This window comes from Rattus norvegicus, chromosome 14 (genome assembly GCF_036323735.1).
Source record: "Rattus norvegicus strain BN/NHsdMcwi chromosome 14, GRCr8, whole genome shotgun sequence".
NCBI classification, from domain to species: domain Eukaryota; kingdom Metazoa; phylum Chordata; class Mammalia; order Rodentia; family Muridae; genus Rattus; species Rattus norvegicus.
In genome coordinates this window covers 21,637,725-21,653,834 of record NC_086032.1, presented here as the reverse complement: position 1 = coordinate 21,653,834, position 16,110 = coordinate 21,637,725, and the positions used below count along the sequence as shown (strand labels likewise).

The following is a 16,110-nucleotide window of genomic DNA, read 5'->3' as shown; positions in this document are numbered from 1 at the left end:
TAAGTGTGTGCATAATGAAAAGTATAGGGGAACTGAATTATTAGCAGTAAAAAGTGAAATAAGAAGTGAAAGGCACTTTCATTTGAATCCATGCATGGTTTGGTTTTATGATAGATTCTTTAAACAATAATCTTTTGAATTAAATGGTGAAGAGAGAGATTTAAAAAAGAGAGAGAAAAATGGTAGTTTATAAAGAATGAAAAAATTACCGAGGCAGATCAGATCTGGTATGTGCGCGTGTGTGTGCATGTGTGTGAACGTGTGTGCATGTGTGTTCATGTGTGTGCATGTGTATGTGTATGTGTGTCACTACTGTGCCAAGACACCACGCTGGATTCCTTTCTGATCCTCACAATATCTAAGTAACTTGTTTCTTTGGTATTAAAGGAGAAGAGGGACATTATGGGACAAAAACAGAGAGAATCTAGTCAAAAATATTTGGATAAACTATTTGGAGAGTGTATTTCTGAGTATTGCCCCCAGCTTCTTTATTAAATAGTTATTCCCTGATAGATACAGTACTCTCTCATGTTTTCTCTGTATGAAAAAGAAGGATTAATATTCCCCACTCCTTACATGATGAGCTCTGCGAAGGTAAAAATGCTGTTGGTTTATTTCATTTAATCCATATGAAAAATATATACAAATGTCAGTAGTGGTCATAATTATTTAATTATTGGTAATAATATTCATGTCCACATTATTAAGACATTTGACATTTGAAACATTGTCTTTTCCTTCCCCAATGTATAACATTGTTATTCATGCCAATTAACTCAGTTTCTTTTTCCTTTTATTAAGGTATGATTTATCACTTTTGGTTACCCCTTTTTGTAATTTTTATGCCAGTTAACTCAGTTTCTTTTTCCTTTTATTAAGGTATAATTTATCATTTTTAGCTCCTTTTTTTTTGCATTGTTTTTCATGCCAGTTAATTCAGTTTCTTTTCTCCCTTTATTAAGGTATAATTCATCATTTTTAGTTACTTTTTCCCCCTCAGGAAGTCATTCAATACTAAATTGCTCTAAAGTAGATATGTTTAGAAAGTGTTCTCAAAAACATCAATAAAATGGAGGAACAAACTGCTCCTCATATCAGTGGATGCTCGTGTAGTCAGGCAGTCCATGCACAAGAATACGTAGGCAACACTTCTTTGCCACCCCAAACCCTGGCTGAATTCACCTAAATTTACTCGAAGACAGGCTTTTTGGGTCGTGATCCCATCGATAGTTTCAAACAACCAAAGTGCTTTCTCGTGTTTCTTTTCTCTTGGGGGACGTGTATAATTACGGAGGAGTTTCGTGAGCATGCAGATAAGGTACAGGTATACGCCACTGGCCTTGAATTGCTGCACGCCGAGCCCGACACTGTGTTATCAGTATCATTTCTTAATATGTCATTGTAGAACAGCACTATAAAAAGAAAGGCAGTAACAACAAACCGTGAGGGAGAGTGAAAGGTGGAGCTGCAAGCAAACCACACAGCAGTGACTAAGAAAGGAGGGTAATGCTTCTGAGGAGGGCTTGTCAGAACAAGCTTCTGAGTAGCTCAGTAAGGACTGTGGTCTGAACAACAGTGGCTCTCGGATTTCTTGATCATTCTTCCTGATGCTAAGTAGTGCAGATGTCGTCATTCCTTCCCCTTTGGATCTCAGTCATGTTCTAACAGCATGTTCATGATGTCCAGAACTTGGATATTCCTAAAGAATTATCACCAACTTCTTTAGTCGGAGTCTGAAGATTCAGATAATAGATCCTTCTGTTCCCTAGGCTCGAGTCCTCTGCCCCAGCTACTCTGTTCTGTCACTCTATCCTCAACACAGCTATAGATGACACAGAATCAAATGAGCACAGCTGTGTCCTTGTACATTTTGATTTCTAGAAATGGATATTTAAATTACGTATATTTTAATTGTCAAAATATTTTTTTATGATCACTTAATTAAGTGATTTTATGATCAATTAAGTGATTGTTTTCAATCACTTAAAAATGTGAAAACTGTTCTTAGTTAGAACGCCATATAAAAATCAGGTAATAAATCAGAGTTAGTCCCTAAACTATAGTTTGCCATGACTGGTTAATGGATAGCCTATGAGTCAACCCTCATGATCTTTTCTGGCTGTAGTCTGGCAAATCTGTATCCCACTGCCCGGGCAATGAATTTGCTTTAGAAATTGTACGGGAAATCTCCCACCAGTATTTCACCCACCGCTTAATAAGAGTTTTCTCTTCTAGCTACCTGATCTCTGAAACAACTTCTGTTCTAGTAAAATGTCTTTTTCTAAGTGTCATGGACAATGGCTTAGTGATTAAACCCCACACTGCTCCCCTTAGCAAGTTCTTCTCACTGCCCCCTATGTAGAGTAGCTCAGAGCCTATCCCCCTACAAAATGCTTTGGTGTGTTTAAGAGATGACTTTAAAATTTTCTGCTCTGGCTGGAGAGATGGCTTAGCGGTTAAGAGCACTGACTGCTCTTCCAGAGGTCCTGAGTTCAATTCCCAGCAACCATATGGTGGCTCACAACCATCTGTAATGAGATCTGATTGACCTCTTCTGGTGTGTCTGAAGATAACTGCAGTATACGCAGATAAATAAAAAAATAAATCTAAAAACAAAAACCACAAAAACAAAATTCTCTGCTCTGGTTTGTTTTCTAATCCTGAGAATCAATACTGACGTCTTTTTGTTTTGTTTTGTTGTTTTCTTTTTTGGCTGTTTTGATTGTTTGGTTGGCTGGCTGGCTGGCTGGCTGCTTGTTTGGTTTTGAAATAAGTGTGAGCCTTGTCTCTCTGTATTAATTCTTACCCTATACTCAGGAATTGCTCATCATTCAGGAACTGAAGCAAAGTTGAGTACACGAAGTTGTAAAAGGTCATTTTTCAGTACCTCACTGTGCTGTTGGATCTTTCTCAGTGAATGTGGAGCCCACCTCAGTTTCAGGAAGTAACTCGGAATATTAAAGACAACCAAAGACAACTCAGACCTTGTTAAGAATAATTGCTAGCTCAGGAAAACTTTCATAAAGTACTTTATGTGGTGATCCAGATTTACGGGGAATGTTACTCACAGTTAAAACATATGATTTTCCAAGTATACACTCTTTCTGCGGTAAAACTGTTACCACAGTCCATAAAGTAAAAAGGCAAATAAAAAAACATGTTTAAGGGTCATTGTACATTTTAACATCAGAACAAAAAAGAAAGGAAGGAAGGAAGAAAGGAAGGAAGGAAGGAAGGAAGGAAGGAAGGAAGGAAGGAAGGAAGAAAGAAAGAAAGAAAAAAAGAAAGAAAGAAGGAAAGAAAGGAAGAAAAAAAGAAAGCACAAGGTATTAACATCCTAGAATCTATGGCAGTAGAAATTTCCTGAGCCACTTCTTAAGATACAACAAAGAAAGCTGCAGATTTGTCTTAGAAGATAAAGTGCTTCTGCCCAAGAATGAGGACAAAGTCAAATCTCCAACACCTACACGGCCAGGCATGGCAGTAAATGCTATAATCCCAGCACAAGGAGGCAGAAACTAGAGATTTCCAGGGACTCGCTTGTCAACCATTGTATCCAGTTGGTGAGCTTCAAGTACAATGAGACGCCTTGTCTCAAAAAAGAAGAAAAAGTGAATGGCACAGAGGAAGACATCTGAGGGCACAGAGGAAGACATCTGAGGTAGAGCTCTGGCACCCACAGGTGCACACCTCCACAGCCATACACATAAGTGCACAAGCTAATTTTTTAATTGAAAAATTAAAAAAAAATGAGTTTGGTGTGGTGGTGAGTGCCTTTAATCCGAGCACTTAGGAAACGGGTAGGCAGATCTCTGAGTTCAAGGTTAGCCTAGTCTACAGAGTCAGTTCTAGAACAACCAGGTCTACACGGAGAAACTCTGTTTCAAAAAAACCAAAATTAAAATAAATAAAAATATCAATTAATCATTTCCTTGGTGTCTGCTACATGTTTGGCAGTAGCTTAGCTTATGGGATTGTGCCTGCTTTTCCCACTCACTGCCATTGCCCAAGCTGCACTTTACATTGACAACAACTCTGATTGTTAGGAATCTTTGATTTTCATTCTCCTTATACTTCTAAGAAAATTACTTAAGTACCCAAGGTAGAAACAAAATGAAAAGCATGTGTTTGCGTGTAGAGAGTGTGCTGTCAAAGGTTATATCAGCCGGCCACAGACTAGAATTATCTGAAAGCTTATTTGAGATTAAATGCCTCCAATAAGTACCAGCTATAAGGCATTTCCCCAACTGGTGATTGATGGAGGAGGGCTCAGCCATTGTGGATGATGCCACTCTTGGGCTGGTGCTCCTGGGTTCTATAAGAAAATAGTCTGAGCAAGGCATGAGGAACAATTCAGTAAGCAACACCCCTCTGTGGCCTCTTGAATTCCTTCCCTCACTGCTTTGATGATGAACTGTTATAGAAAACTGTAGGTGAAATGAACCTTTTCCTCCCCAAGTTGCTATTGGTCATGGTGTTTCATCCCAACAATAGTAACTCTAATGAAGACAGTATGCTTTCACTCTTATTTTTAATGTGTCAGTATAAACTTTGCATCTATATATATGTGCACCACTTGCATACCTACTGCCTAGGGAGACCAGATGAAGTATCAGGTCCTCTGAAATTGGATTTATAAGTGTTGATGAGGCTGGGAGCTGAACCTGAGACCTCTATAAGAGCAATGCTCTCTAAACCGTTGAATTATCTTTCCGGCCACTATTGTTAACTTGTAATTACTCTTATAAACTAATATAAATACCATATTTCTACTTTATTCATTGATGTACAGAGCACACCTATAAAATGTCTGAAAGTATCACCTTAGTTTGTGGACTGAATTATGTGTTTAATCCCTATAACAATATAAATAATTCCCATAAGGAAGCTAAAATTAAAGTGTCACCTAGTTGCCAAACAACTATTTACATTTTATTTATACAGCATCGATACAAATAAGGAAAGAAACTTTTATTTCCAGCCCTGGATATTAATTTAAAGTCTAGGGTGGGTAAATTTATCTAACAATGTTCCTATCGTAAAGATTAATTTGTCTCCCACACTGAACTGAACTGATTTATGATGGTTTATAATAGTGTGATGTGGTATGACTTCGTGTGTGTGTGTGTGTGTGTGTGTGTGCGTGTGTGTGTGTGCGCATGTACCATTGTTATTGCTACTAACTTAAATTTGTGAATAGAAGAAGGCAACAAAATGGTATTAAAAATGTACGATGGAAATGGTTTTAAAATTATTTGCACACATATCCTTGAGTCATGCCACAACATGGGTAGGTTTCTAGAAGATAGCCTCCAAACAAAACTAAGCAAAATGTACAACAAAAGAGGGAGAAAAGCAAATCCTTATCTGGTATCTTCTTTTTGGCACCCGTAGAAAAGAGCACAGCAGTTGTTCAGCAACACCATTTATTAAGTCTCCATCAAATGCCCAGTGTGTAATATAATGAACTTCAGTCTCTGTGATTAACATCTAAACAAAAATAGCTGCATAACACTCTTATTATGTCCCTCGATACTGGTGGTGCTAATCACAGTTCATTAAAAGGAATTTGATAAGAAGGAAGCTCTATGAAATCAATCAGATATAAAGCACTACAATAAATTTTTAAAATATCTGACCAGGCTTTCATAATTATTATGGCAATGGCTTTAGAAGCACTATTGCATTGTAAAATATCAAAAGATTATTGAAATACTAGGCATAAAGTTAGGCTTTTAAAATATTATATTGCTTGATAAGCCAATAAGTTCTTTTTTCAAAAGATTTATTTATTTTATGTATATGAGCACACTGTTGCTGTCTTCAGACACACCAGAAGGAGGCATAAGATCCCATTACAGATGGTTGTAAACCACCTTGTGGTTGCTGGGAATTGAACTCAGGACCTCTGGAAGAACAGTCAGTGTTCTTAACCACTGAGCCATCTCTCCAGTCCCCCAATAAGTTCTAAGCAGATATTTCAACAAAAATCCTACATTTAACTATTAACTTAGGCAAGCCCCATTGTCTAACCATTTTTATATTTAATCTACCATAAAACTCAGGTGATATTTCTTTCTAGTAATGCTGTTAAGACTGCATATGAAAGCATCAGACTTCATAGAAGCTTCATGTAAATGCTAGTAGTGAGTCAGTGGTGGGGACTTGATGTGATCTACATAGCCCTATGGTCAATGTCTTTATAAACTTCCCAACCAGATATGTTATGACTTAGCTTACCACAAATTGACATGCATGTTGACACTTTGCCAGACCTCTAGAAATCTATAATTATGGATAGATGGGACACAATAATTTTAAAAACTACACCATTGAATGGTTAGGTATAGATAGGATTGTACTTATAGTTAATCTATTGCTTTAGGATCACTAATGTTTACTTTCCTCAAACTCTTCTGTTCAAGATTTTTTTAAAAAATTGCCATCGAGGGACTTCAAAAACCACAATTTGTTCCAGCAAGACAAACAAAACACACCACTGCAGTCAGAGCTGGGGAGCTGTACCTCTCAATCAGGGTGGGGCAGGAATTGCTAGGTGTGTCTACACTACAATGTTGTGGAGGGTTATACAGAAGGAAGGTTGAGGACCATGAGCTGGAGACTTTCCTGTCACTGGGAGCACAGAGCATCAGACAGTCAAACACTCTATGTAATGTTAACTGGGATCTACCACACCCTCATTCAGACTTTTGACCTTAGTGCCCCCTGTAAGAGTTTGCTTGACAGGGGAACTAGCTATGAACTTGAAGATCAGTGACCTGTGTCTTAGTCTTACTTGGAACAGAAATCTGAGTGTGTATTAAAGTGGTCCCAATATCCCAGCCTCCAGCAATATGATGGTATATGTTCTTATTTTCTTAAGAATCAATGGGCATAAATAGAATTTATCTTAGTGTCTTTATACGACCCATCCAAAACTAATGTTCAATATCTCGAATAATCCAGAAATAATGTTTAGCATTATTATAAACAATATTCAATGTATTAACCAATCTTCATATGACTTTTCAAATATACTGTTTTTCTGTTGGCTACGATAGCAGACAATTTGACATGATTTGCAACAAGCTTAAGATGCTACAAGTATTTTTGTTTTATTTTTATCAATAGTTTTACCTTTAGGAAATGCTTATTAGAAGGAAATCTTTCAGCTGTCAATTTTAACACTTCTCAATTAATGTTTTTTAAGCTACCATAAATGTAAAATAGCGGCACCTGAAAATATTGCGTGGACACATATCAATTAGGTATCAAATCTATGAAAAGCTTATGGTTCTTGAATATTTGTTTTCTCAGCTAGTTTTAAAATCCTAGGCTCTGATAAAGCTTAAAATTGGAATTGCCAGGTGGACCTTCTAAAAGCTAAGACCTGTGTGTTAGACATAGTTTCCCAGTGAGTGGAGGAACCTATCACCAAGAAGCCTTCAAAGAACCTACAAACCCCTCTGCATCCTAAACCCTTATTTGAATTACCTGAGCAACAGTGTGTAGTTAGAGAATGCGTGGACCCTGTTTATCCTTACATGATTGGTCAAAGGAAGTGACTTTACTTAATAAATTTCTTGCCACAGACAGTAACCTGTAACATATATGGACTAATATTTAAATTTCAAGTACATGGCAAGATAGTGAAGTTGATCATTACACACATAACCATACTCATTTTAATATTAATACATTATTAATATTCTCAAATTCTTACTTACTTAAAGGAAAGAAAACTTGTCCATATGACTAAGTAGATACCAATGGAGCCTGCTGCGGTGGCTACACTCCTGATTTATATTTCATAACTAGAATACATATTAATTAATCAGAGAGTAAGTATCCTTATTAGATTGTAACAGAACATGTATGCTAATATGGAGGGAGCAGTATGGTAAAAGGAGACTAAGTAACTAATTACCAGCTTCTCATCCCATGGTTGCTGGTCTCCAGATCTGTTTTACACGAAACTAAATGAAGTATCTTACATCATCTGCTGTTATTCTTATCCTGCCTTTCCTAGTTAAATCTCACACTACTGAAATACAGAACAGATCTGTCCTGGTAATGTGATTACCATTTTATGACATATTTAAGAGAAAAGAACCTCAAGATAAATGGTTAGTAACTTTCTGGAAAATTCTTTAAAAGAAAGATAGACTGCTTTTACTCAATGTTTCCTAATAGCAATGTTATTTCTGGAATAGAAATAATAAATTTAGTACTAACATTTAAAGACATGGGCATCCCAATTAAGGATCTTCTTGCTACAGCAGATGATCATGATCAGAAGTGAGGACTTTGAATATTAATCTTCCTGACTTGTCATCTCCCCAGTCATGATCTAATGGTGGCCACAACTCTTGTCTGATAGCCCCTCTCCTGGAGCTACAGCCCTTGACCATCCTGTATAGCTTTTACCTATGAGCACCAGGCCCACTGCTGAGGCTAGAACATTTTACTGTCCTTTTGGGGGTCTTATTTGTTTGTTTGTTTGGTTGGTTGATTGGTTGGTTGGTTTGGTTTGGTTTGGGTTGGGTTTTGTTAAAATTTTTTAATTTATTTACAATCCAGTCATTGCCCACCTCCACATCCCCTGCCCGCCTCCCACAATTTTCATTCCATTCCTCCTTCCCCCGTCTCTGTCTCCGATAGGATGCTGCCCCATGACCAGACCTGCCCCCTCCCTGGAGCCTCAAGGATTAGGTGCACCTTCTCTCACTGAGGCCAGATCAAGCAGTCCTCTGCTATATTGTGTCTTGGACCTTCAACCAGCTTGTGTATGCTGCCTGGTTGGTGGCTCAATGTACTGTTCCTTTTTTATGGTCCAGAATATGTTCTATCATGATAAATTTTCCATGTGCATTTGGGAACAATTTGTATTCTGCCCTTCTTGGGCAGAGTGTTTGCCACAGGTCAATCAGCCCAAATTGTTTTAGTGTTTTCAGGTTCTCTGTATCCAATCTGAGTTTCTGTACACTTGTTCTGTCAGATACAAAAAGGGAAGAGTTGACATCTCCAGGAGTAACTTTGAATTTGCCAATTTTACCTGTCAGCACTGTCTGCTTTATTTATTTGAACCTCTGTTCTGTATCAGAGACAAACACTTTTTGAATTCCTATCTTTTTAGCCAATTTATCCTTTTATCCTCATTCTAAAGTCTACTTTCTCTAAGGTTAATATACACACTTACATATACATTTTGATTAGTGTTTATGTGATATTTCATTTTTATAGTATGTTAATGTTTCTATATTATCATATTTAGAATAGTTTCTTCAACAAGAAGGTCTCCATTCTCTTACTTAATTCTATATGAAAAATCTCTTTCAGTGTGCATTTAAGTTTAATTTTGTAAATGACATTCACTTGTTTGTGGGGGTATGGAGATGAGAGGACAATTCCCAAGAGTCAGTTCTCTTCTCCCTCTATGTGTGCGCAGGGGATCAAACTCAGGTCACCAGGACTGGCCTTTAGCCAGTGAGCCAACCCTTCAGCCCAATCTTTAAGTAGTTAGACCACGTACATTCAATATGATTATAGTGCATTGGATTCAGGCTGAAACCTATACTATCATGAATTTCTCTTTAAACATTCTTATGTATCTTAAAGTCCTTGAGAAAATAATAATCTGTTCTATATACACAAAAACAATAATAATCTTCTGTTACAAGCTCTGTAACTTCAAGCTAATGGTTTCCATTGTCTTTCCTAGTGTACTAAAACATGGGCTTTTGGTTTTGAACAGCCTGTATTTGTCCCTTACAGTAGCCTTCATTAGCTAGATGGCACTGGGGAAGTTGCTTGCCTCTCTGAGTCTACATTTTCCAGCCAACAAATTGAACTAATTCCATAATCCAATTCATAAGGATCTTCAATAGCAAAGAGTAAATATTTATAGCGCTCCTGGAACCTTGCCAAACAGTAAATACTCAGTGATTGTTGCCTATTCTCATTATTTCCATCTTAACAAGAGAGCAATTTGCTTTTCAAGTGCCCTCACATGTGGATGAGGGGTTATAGAAGGAAGACAGCACAACCTCCCAGACCTGGTCCTAATCCATCTTTTTTTTGACATCCAAGATCCACTTTAGGCAAAGAACAATTAGATTTGAAGACAAAAATTGTAGAATAGCCCTCATCCTGGGGTCAATATGGTGCTAAGTTCTGACGAGTCATGCACCTACATCCTGTCAGCAATGGTGAGTACAGTTTAGTGCAAGGATTAGGACACCTTGAATTCCCCAAAACCAACCCTCAATCAGGTAGGAAGTGACCAAGTGCTTATCAATGGCTTAGCTGTTTTAAAATATCATAGCTGTGTATTAATTTACTGTTTTGGGAATTTTCTTGATTAGAAAAGTTGGGATGCAAAGATAAATGAAGTCTTTAAAAAGACAAGGAAAATTAACTCTGCTTCTCCAAGGGAGTAGTTAGGAGTCTGAGGTTGATAACATGATAGAGACAGAAGGGAGGATGAGAAAACAGAACTAAGGTAAAAACATGCATGTTAAACCTTCAACCAATCACAGACTCGAAGGTTTAGAGGACTCAGCCTCACAAATCTTGGTTTCCCTATATGTACTGCCATCTAATATTAAATTTAGCTGCTTACAGGGTTGCTATAAGGCAACAAATGACAAAATATATGTTGGATATATAATAGATATCAAATATCTATAGGGGAGTGTTTTTTTTTTTATTCCTCCTTCATGGATTTTCAGTTAGCTAGGATGGATAAGCTCAAGAGAGCACCTGTTAATAGCAATGTATCATGTGCATGAAAAATACTGAAAGTAGATTTTACCTGTTCTCATACACACAAAGATAAATCTACACGAAGTACTGTGAGTGTTCATTTGCTTAATTTAGCCATCCTGTGATGTTTAAATATTTAAGTCAACATGTGCATAATGCTAATTATTAAGAAGGCCATCTATTTTTATTTAAGTTCTTATAGTATTAGTCATAACAACAATTCCTGGACCATAGAGCTAGCCCACACTAATCTGTCCTCTCCTCCTAAACTATGCAGAGAACACAGGTGCACTAGAAGGTCAGATTCTATCTCCAGTGCTAACTGACTCACCCATTTCTATGGCCATATGCAAATTATCTCCTCTGGCAGAGCTGTGTAGAATGGAACTTCCGTGCTTCCTGTGGCAAAGGCTGATTTTAAAGAACATTCATTGGGTAGCTGAAGCACTCTTTGAAAATATATAACTTTTCTATATCTTGGCACAGGAAGACAACTGAACTATCCTAGAGGGCATAGATGAAAAGAAAAGGCCCTGTGAGAACGGGTCAGCACTATAATTAAAGCACAGGCTTTAGAGTCTTATAGACTTGCCTGTGTTCATTTCAGTTCTGTCATCCATTAACAATTGAAAAAAAGAATAAAACAGTAAGTCTCTGAGCATCCACCTACAGAATGGGTACAAATTAGCCATAGGTTGTTATAAAGTTAAACACAAGTAATATTTTACAATGGAAGGTGCTACATAGTACCATACTCAAATGATAGCAATTATTGTTTTGTTCTACTCTGACTCAGATTTAACTTTACACAAAGTGCAAAAATCCCTCTGTGTTTACTTAGTCAGCTTCAAAATACGTATATCACCTGACATCTTCAGATGAAATGTGGTGAATTAGAATGTAATGCTGCTTCAGTGGTATTTTGGATTTCTCTAACAAAACTACTTATCTTCCTAGAATTACTATTTGAAAACTCTGAGAATGAGCCCTTGCGTGCAAGCCAGGTATGTCCTTGAGGACGGTGAGGCTTGCAGTCTTAGCAAGAAAATATGCTGGAATAAATTCTAGCTTGTTCTGTTTATTGAGCTGAGGTTTCAATATATTGCCCAGGATGTTCAGGAACTTGTGAGCCCAAACAATCGTACAATCTCAGCTTCCTGGAGAGCAACTCACCCAACAGGGGTAACTCATGTAGTTCTTCAAAACCCTAACGCTGACAGAGCCACAGAACGTCTATGGAACCCATTTTTCCACATAATACCTCAGGAGAGCTACTTCACAGCTAGAGGGTTCTATATACTATCGTACTTGGATAAAAAACTTGGTGCTGGTGTTTCCAGTTATTCCCTCTTTAATTCCCTAAAATAAGCAATCTTATTTTAGGAGAAAAGACGGTTGCAGTTAATTCTGACCAATGAATTCATTTGCAGAAAACAGTCATGTCGTCAAAGTGCTAGGCTCACAGCCACTGATCACCTTTAAGACAGTGGGGACATGGAAATTAGGTCACGTGTTCCTGTTATACAAGAGAAAACTTTAGCCAGCAGTAAGGTGCTCAGTTAATCCTTTAAAGATGTTTAGAAACCCATATGTGGAAGTAAAACACCATTCCAGCACGTCCTTCTTAGCACATGTGTAGACAATTTCACGTTGGCTTTACGTACCAGCCGTCTCTTGACCTACGCATTCATTGTGTGTGTGTGTGTGTGTGTGTGTGTGTGTGTGTGTGTGTGTGTGTGTATGTGTGTGTATGTGTGAGAGGGGTACACACATACATATTGGAAAGCATAACAGAAAAGCTTTTCTTCCATTTCTGTAAAGCATTCCAATGGCTGGAGGGTCCTTAGGTTAGCACCTGTGATAGACATTCTGGGATAGACATTCTGGGATAGGTAAAAGGGCCAAGACTTCCAGACTACAAATATAGCTACTAGTGAGCCTGGAACATTCGACCCACATCACCTTATCTTTTGAAGGGAGTGATAACAGCAGTCATTCAGGATAGAATTACTCAACGAAGTACATTTTACAAGATACACATTCAGGCTGAATCCCAAAGAAAACTTACTAAAAGCCTTTTTATGAATAGAACTGATCTAGAAACGAGTGCATCTTAAACCCTGGGAGCACAAATATGTCGCAACTCTGAACCTATCTGTCAACAAAAAAACCCTTTCAATGTCACTCCTGACTAATTTCAGGGTGTGGCGTAGTTTTACAGTGGCGAAGTTTTTCCTGTAAACAAGAAAATGAAAATGAGACTGTTTCCTCTGTGTTTGACATGAACTACGCAAATCTGTCTGTACTTGCCCTTCAGATTCCATACATTCTGAAATTACTGCCTCTTCCTTAATCATCACCAGCCTGCATAAATCAGTGTTCATCTCCCTTGAAGGGAAAGGTAACCAGGGAGAGAGCACCGCCCACTACGATATAATTATATCAATTTAAATAAAGCTGAGGCTGACTTCGTTTTAATAACAACTGTCTCACCTATGCTTTGTTTTTGCTCCAGCCTCACCGGTTCCTTTCCTTTTTATGTGTACTGCGCTTCTTTTTTCTCCTCCCAAACATAAGGGACTTCAAATTTCCTTTGGGCAAATGTTCAATGTTTGGGCAAATGTACATGGGGCTAAATAGCTCTATTTTTAATAAGTGTTTATTGATTCTAATAGGAGGGGTTACATGGGCCACTCTTTGAGGAGTAGTTCATAATTAAAGTTATACTTTTTGTTTCATTTGAAGATTACTCATTTCACTTTCAGCTCTCTAAAAAAGTATATTAATTCCTATGAGTTTAAGCCATTTACTCTAATTCTCATTATCATCAGTTATTGGTAAACACATGTAAGAAAATAACACTTAAGGAATACCTTCACTTCCCAACCTCCTCCTATAGCCTGACCCAGCTAGGGTTTTCTCTCTCGGCCTTGGTCCCTTCATGCCAGTGGATACTATAACTATTTAAAGGAAACTGCAGGGTAAGAGGAAGATGCTTCACCCAGTCCAAATTATTTTCTCACCCCTAAATTTCTTAAGTTCGTGATTCTCATTTAGCTGGAACACGGAGAAGACTGTCAGAATCTGGCAAGAGAAGAAGGTGGCTGTAAAGACCGCTCTCCTGCTACATCTTCCATGGTTTCCTAACAATGAGCCAAAGCCCTCAAACAGACATTATCAGCATGCGCAAACCCTTACTGAGCAAAGGTGTGTGATAAGCCGGCCCCTCTCCGCCTCAGCCCATTCCCCTGGTCTTTCGTCCACTAGTCCCCCCATTTCTTCATCGATCGCTCTATCAGCCACACACTGTCCAGATCAGAAAGATATTTTTTATTGTCAGTTGGTTGGGGATTTTTGTTTGTTTGTTTACTTGAGAGGTAATCTCCATCCTTTCTGAAACAGGACTTTAAAAACTTAGCACATCTTCTCTTGGAAATTTAGATTGATTTTAGAAATACGGTTCGCAGCCAACGTCCCCTTCACCACAGCCTCTCCACATGTTTAGAACGAAGTTCAAACTCAGTCAGCTCTAACACAGGCCAGAGCTGAGAAGCCAGGATGGCGAATGCGATCAAGACTGTGCTTTTTTCTGTAAAGTTAAGTTCTTAGAGTGAATAAGGGGAAGAAGAAAAGACACAAAAAACATTGCAAAAGGCAGACATCACTATATTTGTAAGATCTGGGGCTCTTAATGCCCTCCTTGTGAGACTAGAGGAATATTCAAATTCTCCTAAAATACCTGTAGCACTACCAGTGACGAAACTGGGCTTTTTCCTTATGTAGTGACAGCATAGATTCCACTGAAATTTCTATAGTTTCTTCTCACAGTATAAATGAAAGAGTCTTACCCATGAAAGTATAAACCAAAAAGGGTTTGCCAATACCTCCGAGAAAATAAATTTTCATGTAAAACTAGGGATGATAATTTTGATACCAAATTATGAAATTAAAACATTACTATTTTGGTTCTAGCATTGAAAGGAAACAACAGAGGAGTTTAGTGTGGTGAGGTATATTGAAGTTATGTGTTGTGTGTGTGTGTGTGTGTGTGTGTGTGATGCTGACGAGTGAACCCAGAGTCTCTCACCAGCCAGGTAAATGCTTCACCCCTCAACTACTATACCTCCATAATTGGATTTATTTCTAAAACTCCAATTATGACAATTTACCTATTGAAAGCAGTCATCTTAAGTTGCTTCTTATGATCCCAAAATATTTTATTCCTTTTAATTTTAGATTACTTAGAGAAGCAATTTTGACCCCCATGATCTCACATTTACACTTCTTGTATACACTCTGTGGAATAAGTGTATTTTTCCATAAGACCAATAAAGCCTAAATTAGATAAAACATAGTATTCTTCCCAAAACAAGCAAGTACAACCCTGTCTCCTTCACGTTTTGGAAAGCCCTTCTGAGCTCGAACAGACAGCAAGAAAGGAAACACTCCTATGGAGAGAACAAGAACCTGCTTGACACAATGTCCTCTAAAACCCCAAAAGTGATAAATACAGTCAGATGCAGATCCACAAGCCCTTGAGTGCCTTAGACCACTGTAGACTACAAGCTACTAGGCAAAAAGGAGACAGGAACTCACCGATACATTGCTGACCAGCAAGTCACGAGTCCTGTGGTGACTGGTCCGTGACTGAGTGTGTTCCTCAGCTCACCGGTGGCTTTGTAGGCTAATGTGAGGTGAAGAAAGAAGTCACTGATGATCCATAGAGAACCAGTCTGGCAAGACTTGGCTAGTGTAGAGACTCTGTGAGTGACTAGTGTGACGGAGGCACTTTTTATAGGAAGCAACAAGAATTATTTATAAGCACTTTCTAGGAGTAAGGAACTCAAAAGCTATCATCTAGAGCTACTTTAAAGTATTAACAGGATGAAATTTTTAGATAATTAAATCTATCTTAAAAAGCAAAATTAGAGTTATGGAGCTTCCTGTGAAGAAGCCATGGTTTAATTAAGTTAAATAAACCGCTGGACAAGGACTAACACCAATATATTTTTTTAACTAGGCTGACACATTTTTCTACTCAGTCAAGCATATAAATGAAAGTTTCCCTTTGGAATTAGCTATAAGCCCGTTTTGGAAATGCATCAGAGATTAGAAAAACATTAACATCTTAAAACTATGTGTCATTGTTGCTCTAGAAAAGTCAAGGCATTCACAAATACTAATCTCAATTAAGACGGTCTATTTCTTTCATTTTATTAGAACCCAGCACATTGCCTAACTCACCTTGTCGTTTGTTGTGGAAATTTGTCAATGAGTTCTTCTGTAACGGAGAAGACGTAGTTGAGACGTAGCCTGCAAGTTGCTTTGTTTAATCCCCATAAAGCA

The 16,110-nt window shown here is 37.9% G+C and overlaps 1 protein-coding gene across 1 annotated transcript in view; it reads right to left on the bottom strand.

Moving 5' to 3' along the window:
* Tmprss11e (transmembrane serine protease 11E) overlaps positions 1–15,417 on the bottom strand; it is a 44,612-nt gene extending 29,195 nt beyond the window's left edge. Inside the window, exon 1 of the mRNA NM_001419628.1 lies at positions 15,361–15,417. Coding sequence (NP_001406557.1) covers positions 15,361–15,368 — 8 coding nt within the window. The 5' untranslated portion in view covers positions 15,369–15,417. The remainder of the gene's footprint in view (positions 1–15,360) is intronic.
* Between the last annotated feature and the right edge of the window lie 693 nt (positions 15,418–16,110).